General features: G+C 26.5%; 1 protein-coding gene across 8 annotated transcripts in view; it reads left to right on the top strand.

Moving 5' to 3' along the window:
• The window catches only part of LOC147803251 (calcium-dependent secretion activator 1-like), a 40,184-nt gene that overhangs the window by 7,812 nt on the left and 14,509 nt on the right, over nt 1-17,863 (top strand). The window contains exons 2-6 of one of the 8 annotated variants that reach the window (XR_015428963.1): nt 2,099-2,165; nt 3,020-3,099; nt 4,913-5,106; nt 7,925-8,028; nt 9,746-9,809. Coding sequence is in view for 1 of the 8 variants with exons in the window: in XM_087150678.1 (XP_087006804.1) it covers nt 3,012-3,099; nt 4,913-5,061 (237 nt within the window). In the remaining 7 variants the exon portion in view is untranslated. Of the gene's footprint in view, nt 1-2,098; nt 2,166-2,989; nt 3,100-3,723; nt 4,855-4,912; nt 5,107-7,924; nt 8,029-9,745; nt 9,810-11,263; nt 11,367-16,001; nt 16,092-17,863 lie in introns of those variants that run through there. The other 7 variants (XR_015428962.1, XR_015428960.1, XR_015428958.1 and 4 more) reach the window with 7 other exon arrangements.

Raw genomic sequence — 17,863 nt, 5'->3', positions numbered from 1 at the left:
TTGTAAATTTCTTGTGACTCAAGTTATACTGCTTGTAATACATATACACATGTAAACTATTTATATTTTCTCTATTTTGTATTTTTGTTATTTATATTTTTTATTTTTCTCTTTTTTATGTTTTTATCTTGATTATACAGAATTAAAAGATCAGGATCGTTATAAAAAAAATATATGATTTAAATTAGAGATTTTTTTTTAATTGCATGCTTTGCCCACAAAAATGGAATTTTTTGTATTATTACACAGTCATTTTCTCTATTTTTGATTTATTATTTATTTTTGTGTGTGCTAAGCTCTGACAAATGTCTACAAACTTACCTGCGTTATAAATAAATTACTATTTCATTATGTAAATAAGAAATACATCAAAAAAGTAGTTCGAGAACATTTTTTTCACTAAATTTAGACCCCAAAAATGACACACTAGTGATCATTTTTTGTTTGAAATATTATGCCTCTTAGCTTTTATATGTATCTAAACAGGTGTGTTTTCGTCGATACACAATTAAAATGAAAGTAGAGAATTCAAGATGGGATCAAAACAAAATTTTAAAACTGTAGACAGAGTACAATAACAAAATAAATAAATAATTAAAAAAAAAGTTAATTCGCTGATTATCAAACTACACGCTAACAGATGTTTCATCTGAATTCCATTTTTCTGAAGCTGAAGTAATATGGAACTTGTGGTGCAAATTCACTTTAAAAAAGGAGAGTAAATAAATAATACTAAAATACAAAAATAAATAATACTCAAACAGAAAATTTAATAATTCAAATAGAGATTGAAATTTATGAAACAGAAAGCAAATAAAATATTATTGAAACGGAAAAAAATATAAAAGTATTTTTGTGTAAAAATATTTTTTATTTATTTTCTTTTTCCTTTGCTTTAACACACACACATATTGAAATGTACGTATGTGTCTTAAACTATTAAAAATGAAAGGAGAAAAATTCTCAGACAAATACAAAACATAAACTTCAGCAAAATTGCAAAGCAATAGAAATAAATTATAAAATTTATTGAGAAATTATTATCCTTAGGAACAGAAAATTAAAACTTCCCGGATGGTGAATGTAAGATTGAAAAAGATACATTAAACCAAAAATTTTCTTTGATGCAATCTAAAAAGCGTTTGATTTTTCTTTTATCATATTTTAAAATATAATTATTATTTTTTTTATTTAATTTTTTTATTATATTAGTATAAGTTTTAATCATTTTTTAATTCTGCATTATGACTTTATAAATTGCCTACGTTTTTAGAAATTGTATTTTTCTCAGAATTCTTATAATTATAATTCTTCATATATTTACAGCTACTTAGCAGTTCTAGCGCCGATTATTAAAACTAAGTTACTTTAATTAATTACATTAATTCCAGACACATAAATAAAAATTTATATTCTTCTTGGTGTTTGAATTTGAAACGAATTAATTGTAAGATATAAATTAATCCCCATTATCTTGTAAACACCTATTAAATATTTACATGCAAATAAATAGTTAGAATGTTTATTCTGGATATTTCACAATGAAACTAAGAAGTTTAAAAATAAAAGACCGCGAACCCAGAATCACTTTTCGAAACTAATGCTTATATTGTTCAGTTTTGCTTAGGGAAGGATGGGATAGTTTAACTGACCATCTATCATATATCAATGTCATTGTACCAATTCACTTCTCCCTCAAAGAGACGCCCCCAAAGTGTGAGACTTACAACTGATTTTGCCAATTCGGTTTTTTTTTTATCTGGGTATGGCGTCCTCCTAAGACTTTTAATTTAGTACATTGATCACCAAAAATTCTGGTAAATACTTAATATTGAATAATGGATTTTATACTTATGTGGTTTCAAGTTTATCTATTGATGCAAAAATTAAAATGAAAAATAAATTTCGGATAACTTAAAGAATGTTTAAGAATTTTTAAATTACTAAGCTTTTGTTTTCAGCAGAGGATAAGAATTTGAAAAAAGTTACTCATTGGTTTTATTTTTATTGCAATTCATATTCATACTTAATTTAATTTTTTTTTCAGAAATAAGTGCTTTATGTTTTAATGAAAATTATTTTGAAAATTATTTCACAGGTATTTATTTGCACAAGGAAAGCAAGTTAGGAAAAAATGGAAAATAAGATATTTTTTGCTGGTTCAGGTAGGTGTTTTTATTGTTTATTGAAATGTCTTAAGATGCACACTGATCCATGACTAATCAGTTGTAAAAAATTATTAAAACATAAAAGTTTGGAAATTTTCAAAATTTTCTGCTATTATTATTTAGCTAATTTAGCTGCTATTATTATTATCTGCTATTACTTATTTAGTAGGCATTAGATACTTTTTTAATAAGCAAGCAAATTTTGAAAAACATTGTGCTTACAAAATGGTACCTCACCATTTGAAAACAAACTGTAGACTGATCACTTACTGGCTAATTTTGACAATTAGATAGGAATGTTGTCTAAATATCACCAACAATGTCATATATCATTAAGAAAATTACATTAAACTCTTTTTTTTTTTAACTATTCTGGTTTGAAATGGTAATTAGTTTAGACTGTTTCAGATTTTGAAGAATTTGCTATTGTCTAATTATTTGCTTTTCAATTTATGAATAATTTAGGTGATTAGTATTTAGTTGTAATATATTTCAAATGTGAGTTTTGAAAAACAAAATAAAAACTAAAACAAAAAATATCTATTAGCTTTTATTATTACTATAATAACTTGCATTTTTTTGTGTATGTTATGTTCAAGCTTGTATTTTTTCCCCCCAAAGTAATAGAGTAATATCAAATTCTTGCTATATAGTACATTATTTACAGCCTGTTTTATTAGCATCGGTATCAATTCAATAAAAATATAGATGTTTGCTAAAAAAAAATATCATGAAAAATATCTTGTTTTGCTATAATCTTTTTTCAATTTATTAAACTTATGCATGTGCCTTTCTTTAATATTATCTTTTAATATTACCAGTTATCCTCAGTATAGTTTTGCAATGTGCAGTTACAGAGAAAAGAAATTGGAACCTACGGAAATGATGCAGCTGGATGGATATACTGTAGATTATGTTGAGCCAGTACTTGGTAATAAATTTTCTATTTTTTACTTTATTTACTTAGTTTTTTAGTTTCTATTTAATTTATAAGCATAAACTCCAATAACTAAACATTTATATCTTTATGAATTATTTTAAATAATTTGTCCAACCAATTTAATAGACCTTTAATTGAAAGGGAAAAAAAGCATATAACATGATTATTACCCTAAACAACTAATCTGAAACAATTAACAGGTCAATTCAACAAATGGCAGAATTTTAAGCTTTAGCAATTAAAACTAAACTTAAAATAATTCTTAATGGATTTTTCTTATTCTGGTCTATTTTGAATTTAGAGTTTTATAAATAATCAGTGCTGAACTGCACACACAGTGGAGTGGTGGTTATAGTGTAGCTTAACAAATATGAACTCAAGTATAAAACAAAATTATTTGGGGCCAGAAGGCCTGGGGTTATTCAGACTGTGTTTTTTTTTTAAGCATTTTATTTGTAACAAATGTCTTATTTATAAATTATATTGAATTTTTTACTTACTTTTGATATGGAATGTGCCCATTTTATGATTAAAAAAATACACATTAGTTTTGTGTATTATGAAATTTGATTTAAACTAAGATGGGTAAAAAATTGAATTTTTTATTTTTAACAGTCGTTGAACAGACGACCCATGTTTTTGGGTTCATGACTACTACTAATATTCAACTCCGTAGCCTCGTAATTTTGAACCAATCCAGAAGACAAGGAACTCATCTCCAGAAGAAACTTATAAATCAGTATCCCCAGAGGTATGATTTATGGGAGAATGGAGAACTTTGTAACTTGACCGATTTAATGTGCATCAGTCACCATTTACTACGCGGAGAGTCTAGGGTTTGCGGAGATCGAACCCATGACCTCTTGGACATGGGCCCGGTGTCCTACCAACATGCCTTTCTGGCCCTTTGGTATAAATCTTGTCATTTTTTGGAATGCAATTTGTTTTTGGGTTTGTTCAGTATGAAATGAGCTAATTTATTGTTCAGATTGTTTTTATCTCCCCAGGATCTGATATGAATCACCAGTTAATGTTTCATAATAAAATTAATCTTCATTAATGTGATAGTGATTTTAAAAATTACTCATAGTTAATGGTGTTCTAACTAGTTTTACTTCCTTTTCATTTAATTAAAAGTGTCTTCTGAAATCTGTTACTGTTATCTGGAGAAAATCTGTTGCTGTAATATTTTTATTAATTTTATTCAGGGTTGCGAAAAACCCACTTGCCCAGAGAAACCCGGTCAGGTTTTACTAGGTAAAACCCACTCTGAAAAGCCCAGTAAAACCCACCCTAAAGTGGGTTTTTTTAAGATTGATTTCTTTTTTATCCTCTGTTATATTAAAGAGCTATTCTATTGAAATATATATGTAGTCTAGCCTAAGAAAATGAATCTATGGTAAAAAAAACTAACAAGAATCTGCAAAGAAAAATTATGTGTGGAATTCATGAAAAAAAATTTATTTAAAAAACAGAATAATTTGACTATAAATCATACAATAAAAGTTATTCCATAAGGGTTTTAATTACACAGACTGAGGAAATATATTAAAAATTCATCAGGTTATCAGTGTTATAATTCATCTATCTTAAATGTCTATGTATTTTAATGCCTTTTGTACACCCAGATTTTGTATCCAAGATTCTTATTAAAATTAATGAAATAGAATTTAGTAAATTGAATATTTAGAGCAACTTCAGTTAGTGCAAAAAAAAAAAAAAGATGGCATCTCTGAACTAGAATCTACTTTTGTTTGAATAAAATCTCTTTTCCTGTTTTGTTTAATGCTACTTTAAATTTTAGATCTTAAAGGTGGGAGCTTTTTCTTCAATGTGGTCGAGGAAGGTAATAGCGGACTTTATGCCAGTGGCGATGAAAATGAGTGCCATCTATGGATCATGGCCATGTACAGGGCTACAGGACTATCTCGTAAACCAATTCCCCTCGTTTAACCTCAAACCAGCAAAAACTTCAAACCATATCTAGGTTACAAGGAGGTATGTAGCAATATTTGGCTTCAAAAATTAGCTCATATGATTGACACTGTAAAAAATGGATATTTTATCTCCTCCAACGTTTAGAGTAGAGATAGGACATAACTCCTTCCCAATTATTTTAAGATAGTTCTCATCTCACAAAAAATATTTTAATCTACTGATAAGATAGACTTTAAGCAAGTTTTTATACAAAATACATTTTTCTTCAACTGTGGTAGAAAAACCTTTTAAATATTTGTTTAGAAAATTAAAGAATGAAGAAGAAAAAATCTGGGTTTGATAATTTTTTCTTAAATATAAGAAAAAGCAGCTGTTTTTAATCAAAACTGTTTTTAGTAAAAACTACTGAATTACAGAAACAGGGGGAAAAGAGTAACTGGTTCAAAAAGAAGTTAAATATTATTAAGTTTATATTGTATTATTAGGCATATATATGTGTTATTTTTCATTGAAAAGCATTGCTTCTTTTTCCTTTTTAGAACTAGTGCCCCCTTCAATATTTTTCAGTGAAATGAACTTATACAGGTTTAAAAAATTAGATACAAAGAAACTTGTTTTAGATTGACACTTATTATTTAATATTTATATGTAAAAAAATCTTCAATTTCTTTCACATCGTAGAAAAATTATTTTATAGTATTATGTGATATTGTTTATCCTTTAAAGTGTCTACACTCTGCCATCAAAGCTTTTTATATAGTCCAGTCACATGTCTGATCACGGTAAACTGAAACAAGTAGGTTTTAAAATCAGTTTTACTTGCAATTGATTACAATTTACTGTTTCTCGTTCCTGCAAAAATAACGAGACGAAAATTTGCCTTCTAAAGTTTTATTGTGATATTTCTAGGCTGAAGTAATGTTCCAAAAGGATTGAAACAATCTGTTGCTTATGCCCTTAAACATGTTGATTTTTCTATGTTTCAGATAGCAACACTAGACTATTTGTAATGCGTTTTGAGAAAGTTTATTTTAAACTAGATATCAGCATGCATCGAACATGTAGATTTGCGATTAAACCATAAATTAAGAATGAATACATATTGTAAATGCAATTCGTTTTTTATATAATTTTCTTGAATAAAAAAAATTTGGCACTTATATGATTGTTTTCAAAATTATGCAACCATTACAGGGTTAATAGACAGATTAATAGCTATGTAGATTGAAAAGATTTAATAAAATTTCTCCAAACTTAATTACTCTTCTAGTCTTTTAGTTACTGATAATCTCATAATTTCCATTTATGCCTCTAATTTTCCATCAGCTGTGTGAGCAACATCTAAATCGACTGTGCCAATAAGTTCCTAAGCTATTATTGTTGCATAAGTGCTTGAAACAAATTTTCTCCTGAAATTTAGAATCACTGATTTATATTTAAAAATCAAATTTATAATAAGTTTTATTTATAGTTATTTCAAACTTAAATTTTGTTATGGTATCCTTACCTAGTGTTAAGAATTAAACTGATCGAGAAAGCACTTTTTTTTAATAAATTAGTTTTTGGATGAATAGGAACTGTGATAAGGAACATTAAAAAATAGTATTTATTGTAAGGAGGGCAAAAAAGCAAAACAAATTGGTAAAATTTTTCCTTCATTATATTTAATTTTTGGGGTAAAAACAAAAATACTTTTTTCCTTTATAATAATTTCATGTTATAATTTTCGTTTGAAATCTGATAAAATAATGTACTTAATTTAAATTTAGGAATTAAAGTTATACTACACAACATTTTCAAAATAATGTTTTTTTTTCTTTAAAAAAATTATCAACACCAATAAATGTATTCCAAAATTATCATTGTTGATAATAATTTCACATTAGTTTTTTCATTTAACAGCTTAGTTTCTTTATATTGTATTCTTTTCTATTGTAGCTCATTAATCGATTATACGTGCTCAAAAAATAAACATTTTTTTCCATTATTCTGTTAAGTTCTAAGTACTTTTAAAGAAAAAAAATTCTTTTAGAAAAGTTTTAGTTGTACTGCGCTTTTTTTTTTTTTGGTTACATCTTTAGTTTAAATATTAAGAGAAGAAGAAAAAAAACTATTTAGCCTATTAGAACCTTGATAATTTTGTAGTTCTTTAGATTTATACTGTGAGTTTTGTAAAATAAAATGTTTTAGTTGCATAGGTTAGTAGTAGAGAACAATTGCAGTGTAAAGAATTTTTGGCAAAAAGTTTTACTATTCTTTGAAAAGTTGTTCAACTAATTAAACTTCTTTTTGCAATGAAGTTTTATTGTGCGTATTTATTAAATATTGAAAACTGATTTAGAAATCGGTGGTAAAAATAGAAAATCATCTCAAAAATATAAATTATTTACATTCATACTAGTATCGTTTTCAATTTAATTTAAAATTTGCATTATCATTCCATACTTTACATAAAAATAAATTGTTATACTATAAAAGTTAATTTTTCTACTTATGCATTACATTTAGATGGTTTGTTCAGTGTCTAAAATATTGTCGAAACATACCTAAGTTATTTTTAAAAGCTTAAATTGTATGAAACAGTTAGACATGAATGTATAAATTACATATTAAAAGAAATCTAAAGCTTTTTTATGTATCATTTACTTTATATGAATGATGCTTGATAAAAATTTATAAGAAACAATATTTTTTTAATTAATTTTTTAATTGTTAGCCATTTTTAAATACACTTCATAGCTTATTATGAAGATTGTATCAATGCTAAGAACAAGTTTATGTATATTATAAATAATTAAGTATACTAATTTTATTGTAATATTGTGTGTGCTTTACGAAAATAATATTCTAAAAAAGTGAAAGTTATTTTCTACCTAAGGCCGGACGGCATTGGAACTGTGACTGTTAAAGAGAAAGATTTTTTTTTGCCGATATTAATGAACAATAAAGAATACTTCTCGAAAACCAAATTACTCATTTTAGGTAAATATATTACTCTTTTCTTTATAATTTACTCTAAATTAGCTTATTGTTTAAAATCCACTCTCAAATTTGTTTTTCAGTTATCCTCTTAGAGGTTGTCTCTAATATACTCACTTTTTTTTCTCGCTCTAGACTTAGTTAATAGCAAACTTTTATCAGTTTTCCCCGAAGCAGATAATATTGTTTACATTTCATTCAGTATAGCTAATTTTTGAAGCTTTTCTCATAACTCAACTTTTTTTTTTAAATTTAAAATATTGTATATAAGAGAGCCATTCACTGTATTCAGAAGTTATTTTATTCATCTATCGTAACTTTTGATTTAGTATCTGCTGTGGAGCTGCAGAACAAGAAACTTTGTGGATTTTTCCTTGAATTGAATTTTCCTTTTCTTTAGAGTTCATTTGTACTTTAAATGTGCTTAATAGAGTATAATTTTGCATCATGGAAATTAAGCACTGTTAAAAGTTCTTACTTGTTCTTCAAAAGAAAAAACGTAAATAAAAGCTTAACTTTTAAGTTATATTTTGTATTATTATTTTTTTCCCTTTTCAAAAATTTGATTCTTTTTTAATAAGTTGTTATTATGTCATGCAAATTTCTGTAATGTATTTTTGACACGTATTTTCTAGCTTTATAATATAAAAAAATATTTTCTAGTTTTGGTTAGTTTGGTCTAGTTTTTTAATATTTTCTAGTTAACCCACGAAAAAAAATCTGCATAAATCAAAAATCATAAATCTGAAGGGGAAAAAATTATGGCTTTTGAGAATATCTGTAATAATCTGCTTAAAACCAAATTTTCTAGAGCTATGAAATTTTATTGTTTGCAACTAATCTACGATAATTTTTTCTACTTTTTGGGTAATTTTAGAAGGAATTAATAAAAAACCAAAACAATTTGATTGAAACGACTGTATTCTTGTATGGAAATACTGTATTGTTTTTATGGAAATTAAATCATCATCAAAATTAAATAAATGCTGAACATTTTGTTCTTTCATAAACAACAAATCTTTCCAAACAATAAACAAAGAGGAATTTCATTTTTTTCTAGCTTTCATGAAACTAACTTTCTCTCTTTATAATGTAAACTTAAATCTGTAATTTTGTGAGGGAAAGTTTTTAGTGCTTCAAGTATAGGATGCTAGAGAGACTAATTTAACTTTAAGTAGCAACATTGGATCAATTTTATATTGAACTATAAGTTTTAATTTTCAATATAGTACCGATATCTAAATGTTACTTTTTTTATTTAATTATAAGTTCATGCATAATTTTATTAATATTACATACCTGTGAAGAATTAAGCTGCATGTGCATCTTAAAATTGTGCTGAATTAAGCTTCGTAAACGCTAACTAGTAGATATTTTTGTGTTTATTTATTTTTTAAAATTTATTTTTTAAACCCTGAGCATATTCTTAATTACACAAATATACATTTAAAAATTAGAAGATAGTGTCTACTAGCAATGAATGATTGCTTCCCTATTTGATAAAAGTGGGCTTTTTCTAAATTAATACAGTTATAAGTACAAAAGAAAAAGTTTTAGTAAAACGATTCACTGTTTATTTTGTTAATACTTATTTTATATAAGTATTTAATTTATTTTGTGTAATTGGAAAATGTTAATTCAAAAAGTTTTGTTGTTAAGCTTTGTGTTTTTCTTGTTATTAATAATCTGTTTTTAAAATACTTTTTACTTTTTTTTTTAGTTTTGATGCAATTGCCCCTACCTTGATGATGAAAGTGCTTACAAAAATTAATAACTCACCAAAGGTAAGGGGTCTTTTATACTTCAGATCTCATTGAAGGAGACAAATGAATATGTTTCATTTCTTTTAAATTTTAAGTGTATTCCAGCTACAAAAAACTAAGCAAGTCTGAAATTGAAAATATTGTTGGATGTATACGGAATGCCATAAATTCTATGCATGTCTTATACATTATTTAGATAATGATTCACATTTTAATAAACATGTGATTCTCATTTTGTGTGCAATAAAGACACTATGGATTTGATAGGGTTATCTTGGAGTTGACTTTTATTTTTATTGCAATTTTTAGAAATCACTTAGAAACATTAGTAAAGACTGTCATATAAAAATAAAGAAACTTTAAATTTATTCCCTTAAATGTTTTTATATTTCTAAGAGTTTTTTTTCCAGTTAGCACAAAAACTTAGAGAGTGCAATACAAATGTTTGAGAGTATAGAGTGATATGAATATTGTTTGTTTGTAAGTGCAAAAGATAACTTTTTAAACTTCATGCCTATGCAGAAATGCTATGATACACTTATTACATAATGACTAAAACATTTCAGAAGCTCTTAGCGATATGTTATCTAAAACAAAAAGAAGAAATGTGTGAAAAATCTTAAGTTGAAATTAAATATATTTAAAGCATAAAAAATATTAGATAAAAGAAGAAAATTCTCTAAATTACTTAGTTTTTAACATAAAAGAAAAAGAAAAGAAATTCCCATTTAAAAGTGAGAAAGTAAAATTACGAAATTTATTCAATAACTTGTGTGCAAAAATATCCAGATAGAAAAAAAAGAAAATATAAATAAAGTTAAAAGGAATACAAAAATGGCTGAATAATATTACAGTTGACTTTTAATTAAAGAAATTAAATGTTAACAGAAAAAGTGGATAGAGAATTTGTCATTCTTCGTTCATTAAGCTTTTGAAATTAAAGTTATATTTTTTTCTGACGTTTAGAAAGCCACATAATATTTTTTGGCATTTCTGTTTTAAATCAGAGTGCAAATATTATTCTTATGGGAATTTCATGGCTGTTGTAGATTCTTGTATGTCGCAATTTAAAACATTTTAAGAAAAGGTAGATTTTTCAAATTATTTTGCCAAAAATCGACGTGAGAAAAATGAGATGCTTTGTGTAATAAATTGTGTGAACTTCATGATGAGAAAAAAAAACATGACCTTTAGGATGTTTAACACTTTATTTTGTACAATTTAGTTAATAGAATGTCTTAATTTGTAAAAATACTGCACATATTAGAAAACAATCTTAACATATTGTGTCATGAAAAATTAATTAATCTTCGAAAATTTTTCTTTCTCTTACTTTTAAGAGTTTCAATATTTATTTTCACATTAAATTTGATGTCTCTAACTGCAACTGTTTGCACTCACTCCACCCATAAAAATCAGCTTCATTTTGCTGTTAATTTTCTTTTCCTGTATTAAAATTATCAATATTTTTTTAGACTTTAAAAAGCCCTTAGCAAGAGAGTGTTTCTTCCTCTTAAGATGGGAGTAAAAGGGATTCCTCTCTGTTTCATACAATGGGAAAAATTCTTTACCCAAAGCGTAGGTTTAGTTTATTTCCTATGGGATTCAATATTGATTTTGGCACTTGCTAAATAATTTAGATGATGTTGTTTATTTTATTTAGGTGATGCTTCAAATAAGTCAAATTACAATCTACAGTCCACAAAAAAAAAAGATATCACCCTGAATAACTTTCGTTCTAATCATCGGATTTTCACAAACTAAGTATCAATCTTAATGGTTTCTGGGGGTGACCTCAAATATGCTAATTAATTAGTGCTAACTATTGATAAAGTTATGAAATCAGACACAAAAACGTACTTTGTCTGAATAAACATATATTTTTTTTACATATTTGGAATCTAGACACTTGAATTAGGGGGGGTTTATATATTTGGCGATAGTCCAGAAAACCGCCAAAAAAAGTCGCCTGCGCAAATGAATATTTTAAGATAACCCATTGACTAATTCAAAAGAGGAATGCTTAATTTTACTAGGTTGCTAAGCAACCAAAATCTGACCGTAAAAAAATTGAAATAAAGTTCTGTGATTGCTTTAAGAGGTTTTATTAATTATTAATAGGAAATATTTCGAAGTTTCTAGGCAATAGACAATTTTTAAGCTGATTTCTGTCCAAAAAGCAAAAAAAAAAATTTTTTTTTAATCCCCTTTGAAAAGAAAATTTGAATCGATTTATAAATTATTTATTACGTTCTGAGTTTTTAGTATTTAAACACATGAACTTTTCATCTGATATTATTTAGATTATGTTGTTTTTGCTATATTTATTCGAGGATTTCATACTAAAATCAAATTAACATAACCTATTATAGCTATATACAAAATTATAGGGATTATCATTTTTGAAGGGAAAAAAAGTGCTTGAAAAATAAAATGTAGATTGTATAGTAATTCTAATGCTTATTCACAGAGTTTTCTATAATTTACGATATTTCTTTTTTCTATAACTCAAGGAATTGCTGAATGTTTAGTGGCATTTTAAAAACATTGAAATATGTTATGTTTAAGAATAAGAAATTGAAATAATATGTTGCATATTGTATGATTAATTGTTTAAAAAATCACTTCATTCTGCTAGATATTTAGGTTACATGGTTTTCTTTGGATAAAGATGATTAGAAAATAGCATCCTCATGTTTCGATACATTCTGAAACTTACGTTCTCAAATTCACCATTAAGTGTCGCACAGCATATTCTTCAATTACGATAAGCTACATTTACCACCAAATACTGCTCCTATGATTATTTTTGTTTCCCTTATGTATATCTGATACTCTCTTTCTAAACAGAGCTTGTAAGATATTTAAGATACTGAAATAGGGGCACAAAAACTTTAAAGATAAAATATTTAATTTCATTAACTGAAAATATCTGATCACAAAATTTTAATTTTTAAGTTAAATATAACTTTTACAATATTGATGCTCTTACGTTTTTAAAGACCACATGAATCCTGTTAAAATATTAAAATGCATATGTTTACTTTAACGAGTGTAAAATCCTTATCAAAATAATGATCAAGACTCAACTGTAAAACAGTATAATTGACAATAAAAAGTCAACTGGCTTCAAAACATATGAAGAGGGTACTAAAAGTCGACAAGTTTCGAGCGTTCAAATATAATCGCCCATTCTCAAGACTTGTCAGGTTTGAATAACTTGTGACTTTTATTATTCTACGCTCAAAACATGTCTATTTTTACTATTGTCTATTATTTTTTTAAATCAATGAAGTTTTTATATTTTTGATTCAGTTTCTTGGGATTATCCATTTAGTTACACAACATATTAAATTATTTCACTCGATATTAAAATAAGTTTTACATAAGTTAGAGGCACAGGTTCTTAGATTGAAAAAATTAATAATTCACTGCTTTGTGAAAAAATCAATGCAGTACAATTTTCTTTTGCTGCAAACCTTAACATTTTATTTCAAGGACATAAAAAAATTCCGTTTACAATTGAAATTTCAAAAGTCGAATGTGAAAATGGAATGCCCCCTAGCACCAGGAATCGAAATTAAATAGTTACAAGGACAACTATTTAAAACAAGTTAGCGTTCCTGTCCTACTCGAAGTTGTTTGAAAAGGTATTTTTTATATATCGATTTCAAAGTTTATTCTACATATATTTTAGGGTATACATTCAGAATATTTCGATCGAGTTTATTTTTACACCTTTATTTGCTTAAAATTATTAAATAATTTGCTTGAAATAAATTATTCAAGCTACATGATTTAATGCATTTATAGTATAATAGTAAATGGGGCTTCCATCGCATATCCTTAACCTTAATACCGTTATAAATGGAATAAGCTTAGATAAATAATAAAAGTTAATTTTCAAGGAATAATATGTTTCAATCAAACAGATTTCATTCTGGAAATAGCGAAATTATTGAGTAGATCCCTTGGAGCAATATAAGTCTTTAAAAAAAACTTGACTATAATTTTGAAAGGAACTTTACTTTAAAGAAAACCTAAATTAAAGTACTAAAAAAATTGATTAGTATATTAATGAGGAAATAATAAACTTAAAAGGGTAAAGAATAAGATTTTTAAAAATGTTAAACTTTAATTAAATAGTTGGTAAAATAGTTCTGCGAAACACTTCCGGAAATTTCTTTTAAGATTAAGACGATATAGGGTAAACCAACAAGTGAAGGAACACACCCCAGTGAAGGAACATTTCATAGATATTTTTTAAAAATATGATTTTAATCGTTTTGATTTCGATTGATTGGTAACAGTAGCTTACTACCTAACAATAGGAAGTCATCTAACAATGCACTGAGTTACCTGGTCTTAGAGTCTTCTCTGGAAAAAGTTTTGAATTTGTTAGTATCTGTTCAACGCCTTGTTTCTTTGACAAATTATAAGGTCAGGGTTTGTAGTTATCCGTTTAAAGTACAATTAATTGCATATAATGTTTTTTTTTCTCATTGTGAAAAAGAGAAATCAAAATATGGTTATTGAAGTTACGTTTTATTTATTTTAAGCATCATAACATAAGCAAGTACTGAGATTAGGGGGTGTTTATTAACTGGATTACCAAACGATGAAAAACCAATGAATAAACAAGTGTTCCTTAACTGGGATTTTTTTCAAGTTAATGAAAATAAAAGAAAAATTTTAATTTTCTTGTACCTTTAGTCATATTATACATCAAAATTATGTTAAAAATACAAAAATCAACTTCTAACCAGTGAAGGAACAGACATGTTCCTTCACTGGGAATAGATTTCCCAGTGAATGAACAGTATGTGTGAAATATGATTTTTCATGGACAATAAGTAGCTTTGAGGTATAGAGGACATCCAAAAATCAGTTAAATGTTGTATGAATAGTTCTTATAACAATTTCATTTCAAAATGCAAATTTAATTACTAAATTTATTTAAAGAATTATAATAATAATTTATTTATTATTTATCTTTATAAATGTAGTGATTAGTTATTACATCATACCTTAGACACCTTGATAAACTATGTTTACTGACTAAATATAACAAATAAATATAATAATAAAAGCTTGAATCGAAAATTTCTTTACAGGTTTTTGTGCCAATAATTAGCTAAATTATTATCTTATTGCGGTCCTTAATGTCCAGACGGGAACTGGTAGGAAAAATCCATTTAAAGACAATCATCCAGGTGAAAAATGGGTGAAGTTTTTTTTAAGGTGACATCCACCGATAACTCAGTGCAATGCGAAGATAATTTCAAAAGGCAAAACTTCCCTTAGAGAATAATATTCGAAATACTGGTTTTAAGAACTTTAGAAGAATCTTTAGGAGGGAAGTAGCTCTGGCACCCTTTTAGAAAGTGATTGCATTTACAATGCGAACGAAACAAGAGTTGAATACTGCCCTTAAACGGGAAAAATCTTTGGCCCAAAAAATTATAAGGATTTATATTCTAAAGTACCTAGGAAAGAAAAAAGTACCTCCATTGGTAGTTTTTCCTTACTGAAGAATTCTTTGAGATATTACAGAATCAGTCACTACTATATATTTCATTGGAAAAAGCGATTCATGAAATGAAACAATTGGTTCCATAAGTAAATGGTAAGTACTGCTGAAGACCTACTAGATATAAGTCAATGAGAGATGGATTTTACTCAAAATTCAAAACTCCTTTTTCTCATTTATTATCCAGTGAGGAATTCTAGAAATGGTACTGGAAAAATCAAAAGAAATTTCGAAGATACATTTACATTGGCCAAAAATTTGGAAAAAAGAGGAAGGTTAAATCAAAAGAAAAAGAAATAAATTACTTTTTTGCATTAACTTCAGAAAAAGAACGAAAATTTAAAGAGATTGAAAGAGCTGGAAGAAAAAGTTAAAGCAGAAAGTATGACGAAGAGAAGAAAAATACTTAAAAAGATTTTAAAAAAAGCTTAAAAAATATAGGGAAAAGAGTAAACAAAAAAGTGATCTAATTATAATAATAATAAAAACATCACCGGATTACACAATGATAAACGCTCATAATTTAGAACGGACTACTAAACTGTGAGAAAAAAAATGAAAAACATTTTTTTAAATTATGTATTCAAACATATTTTACTTTCCATTCCATGCCTGAAAAAAGTAACATTTTCCACGTTAACTATGGTTATATGTTGTAATTCCAAGAAAAATCTTGTTTTTAGGCATTTGTGTGGCCTATGGATTCCTAACGAGCATCAAACATTCTCAAAATTAAGTCTTCATTCACTGGAAAATTTAGTGTTTATTCACTGGTAAGAACTGTTCCTTCACTTGGTTATCTTACTACTTATTATTTAAGCCACCAAAAGCTTAAAACAATATTATGTAAGTTATCTAAATTTTTTTTACATAATTTGCATTTAATAACAAATACGTCAACACTATCATTTAGCTAAAATTAAAAATTTTGAGATTTTTATGATTTTTTTTTTTAAGGGCAAGCTAAGCTTAAGTGTTCATTCACTGGTTAGTTTACCCTATAAGATGTTGAGAAATTTGCGATGTTGTGAGAGATGCTTAAAAATTTTGACTACGCATTTTTATTGTTATTTATAAAATATATATTCAAGAAATTGATAAATATTTTATTCCAAATTTATTCATACGGATGTATATTATTGCAATTGTGTCAGTTATTGAGTAAAAAAAACTGAAAAATAAAAAGTAATCACATTAAAGAAGCACAATCTGTTGTATAATCACATTCTATCAGAAGCACGCTTTTATAAAACTCGACATTCGTTGAATAAAATGTTTTTTATTCAATAAAATGTTTTATTCAAATTTCTTTACTAAATTGCAAATCGATTTTTAGAAGACTAAAAAAGAAACATTGTATTTTATAGTTTAAAAAAAATAAAAATGAAAAGATTAGCAAGCGATTATTAGCAAAAAAAATATGAATGAAATTTTACGCGATGCGCGAGAAGTCAAGTTCTCGCAAGTTTATCACATTTTAATATTAATCGCCCCATTTAATCATTTCTTTATTGTCGCCAAATTAATTTTTTTTAAATAATTAATTTTAATTTTTCTCAGCTTCTAATAAATAAAAACAGTTGAAACTTTAGATTTTTCAATTGAAAAATATGTAGATTAATATGGTATAAAAAAATTCATACCTTATAATTCAACATTTTTTCATTTTCAATTTAATTAAATAATAAAAAATAATTAATTATTATTAAAAATTATTTTTTTCATGAAATTATCTTTGGGTAAGTGATTTTTATGACTGGGTGAAATTTTCTTTGAATTGCTTTATTAGTTTTAAAAATATGACTAAAAACGTAAAAAGTGAAATTAGCATTAAGGGGTACGAACTTTGGATCGCTCTCCTGACCAAACTATGGGGACCATATTTCTCAGATTGCGGCTACCCCCTCTATTTTGAAGGTTAAGAATCCAAATATGTAAAAAAAATTTATGTTTATTCAGAGAAAGTACGTTTTTGTGTCTGATTTCGTAACTTAATTAATAGTTAGCACTAATTAATTAGCATATTTGAGGTCACCCCCAGGAACCATTAAGATTGACACTTAGTTCCTGAAAATCCGATCATTAGAACGAAAGTTATTCAGGGTGATATCTTTTTTTTTTTTTGCGGACTGTACTTCCTACTGGTCTAAAAATGTTTGAGAAGAATCCTTTCATTTCTAATCCTGAAATAAACAATTCAGAAATAAATACTCAATACAAATCTAAACTGCTTTCAAGTCTAAGCCACACTCCAAATTCTTAACACGTTTTGTTTCACGCAAAAAATAGTTTAAAAGGTTTTATTGATATCAGACATGGACTTCAGGAATTGAAACCAGGATAGCCTGGTTGGTATGGCACTGCACTCAATTTCGTGAGAATGGGAATCCGAATCCAGCCTGCCGAAGACCCTCTGTATTGTAAATGGTGACTGGTGCACGTTAAATCTGCCAGGTCACAAAGTCTTCCATGTCCCGATGACAAATTACACCTCTGGGGGTTTTGGAAAGGAGATTGATCATTCTATGATTCTGGTCAAAATTAC

The sequence above is a fragment of the Parasteatoda tepidariorum genome, chromosome 9, assembly GCF_982258835.1.
Source record: "Parasteatoda tepidariorum strain Cologne lab strain chromosome 9, Ptep-v5.0, whole genome shotgun sequence".
NCBI classification, from domain to species: Eukaryota; Metazoa; Arthropoda; class Arachnida; order Araneae; family Theridiidae; genus Parasteatoda; species Parasteatoda tepidariorum.
This window is presented reverse-complemented; position numbering and strand designations above follow the sequence as displayed.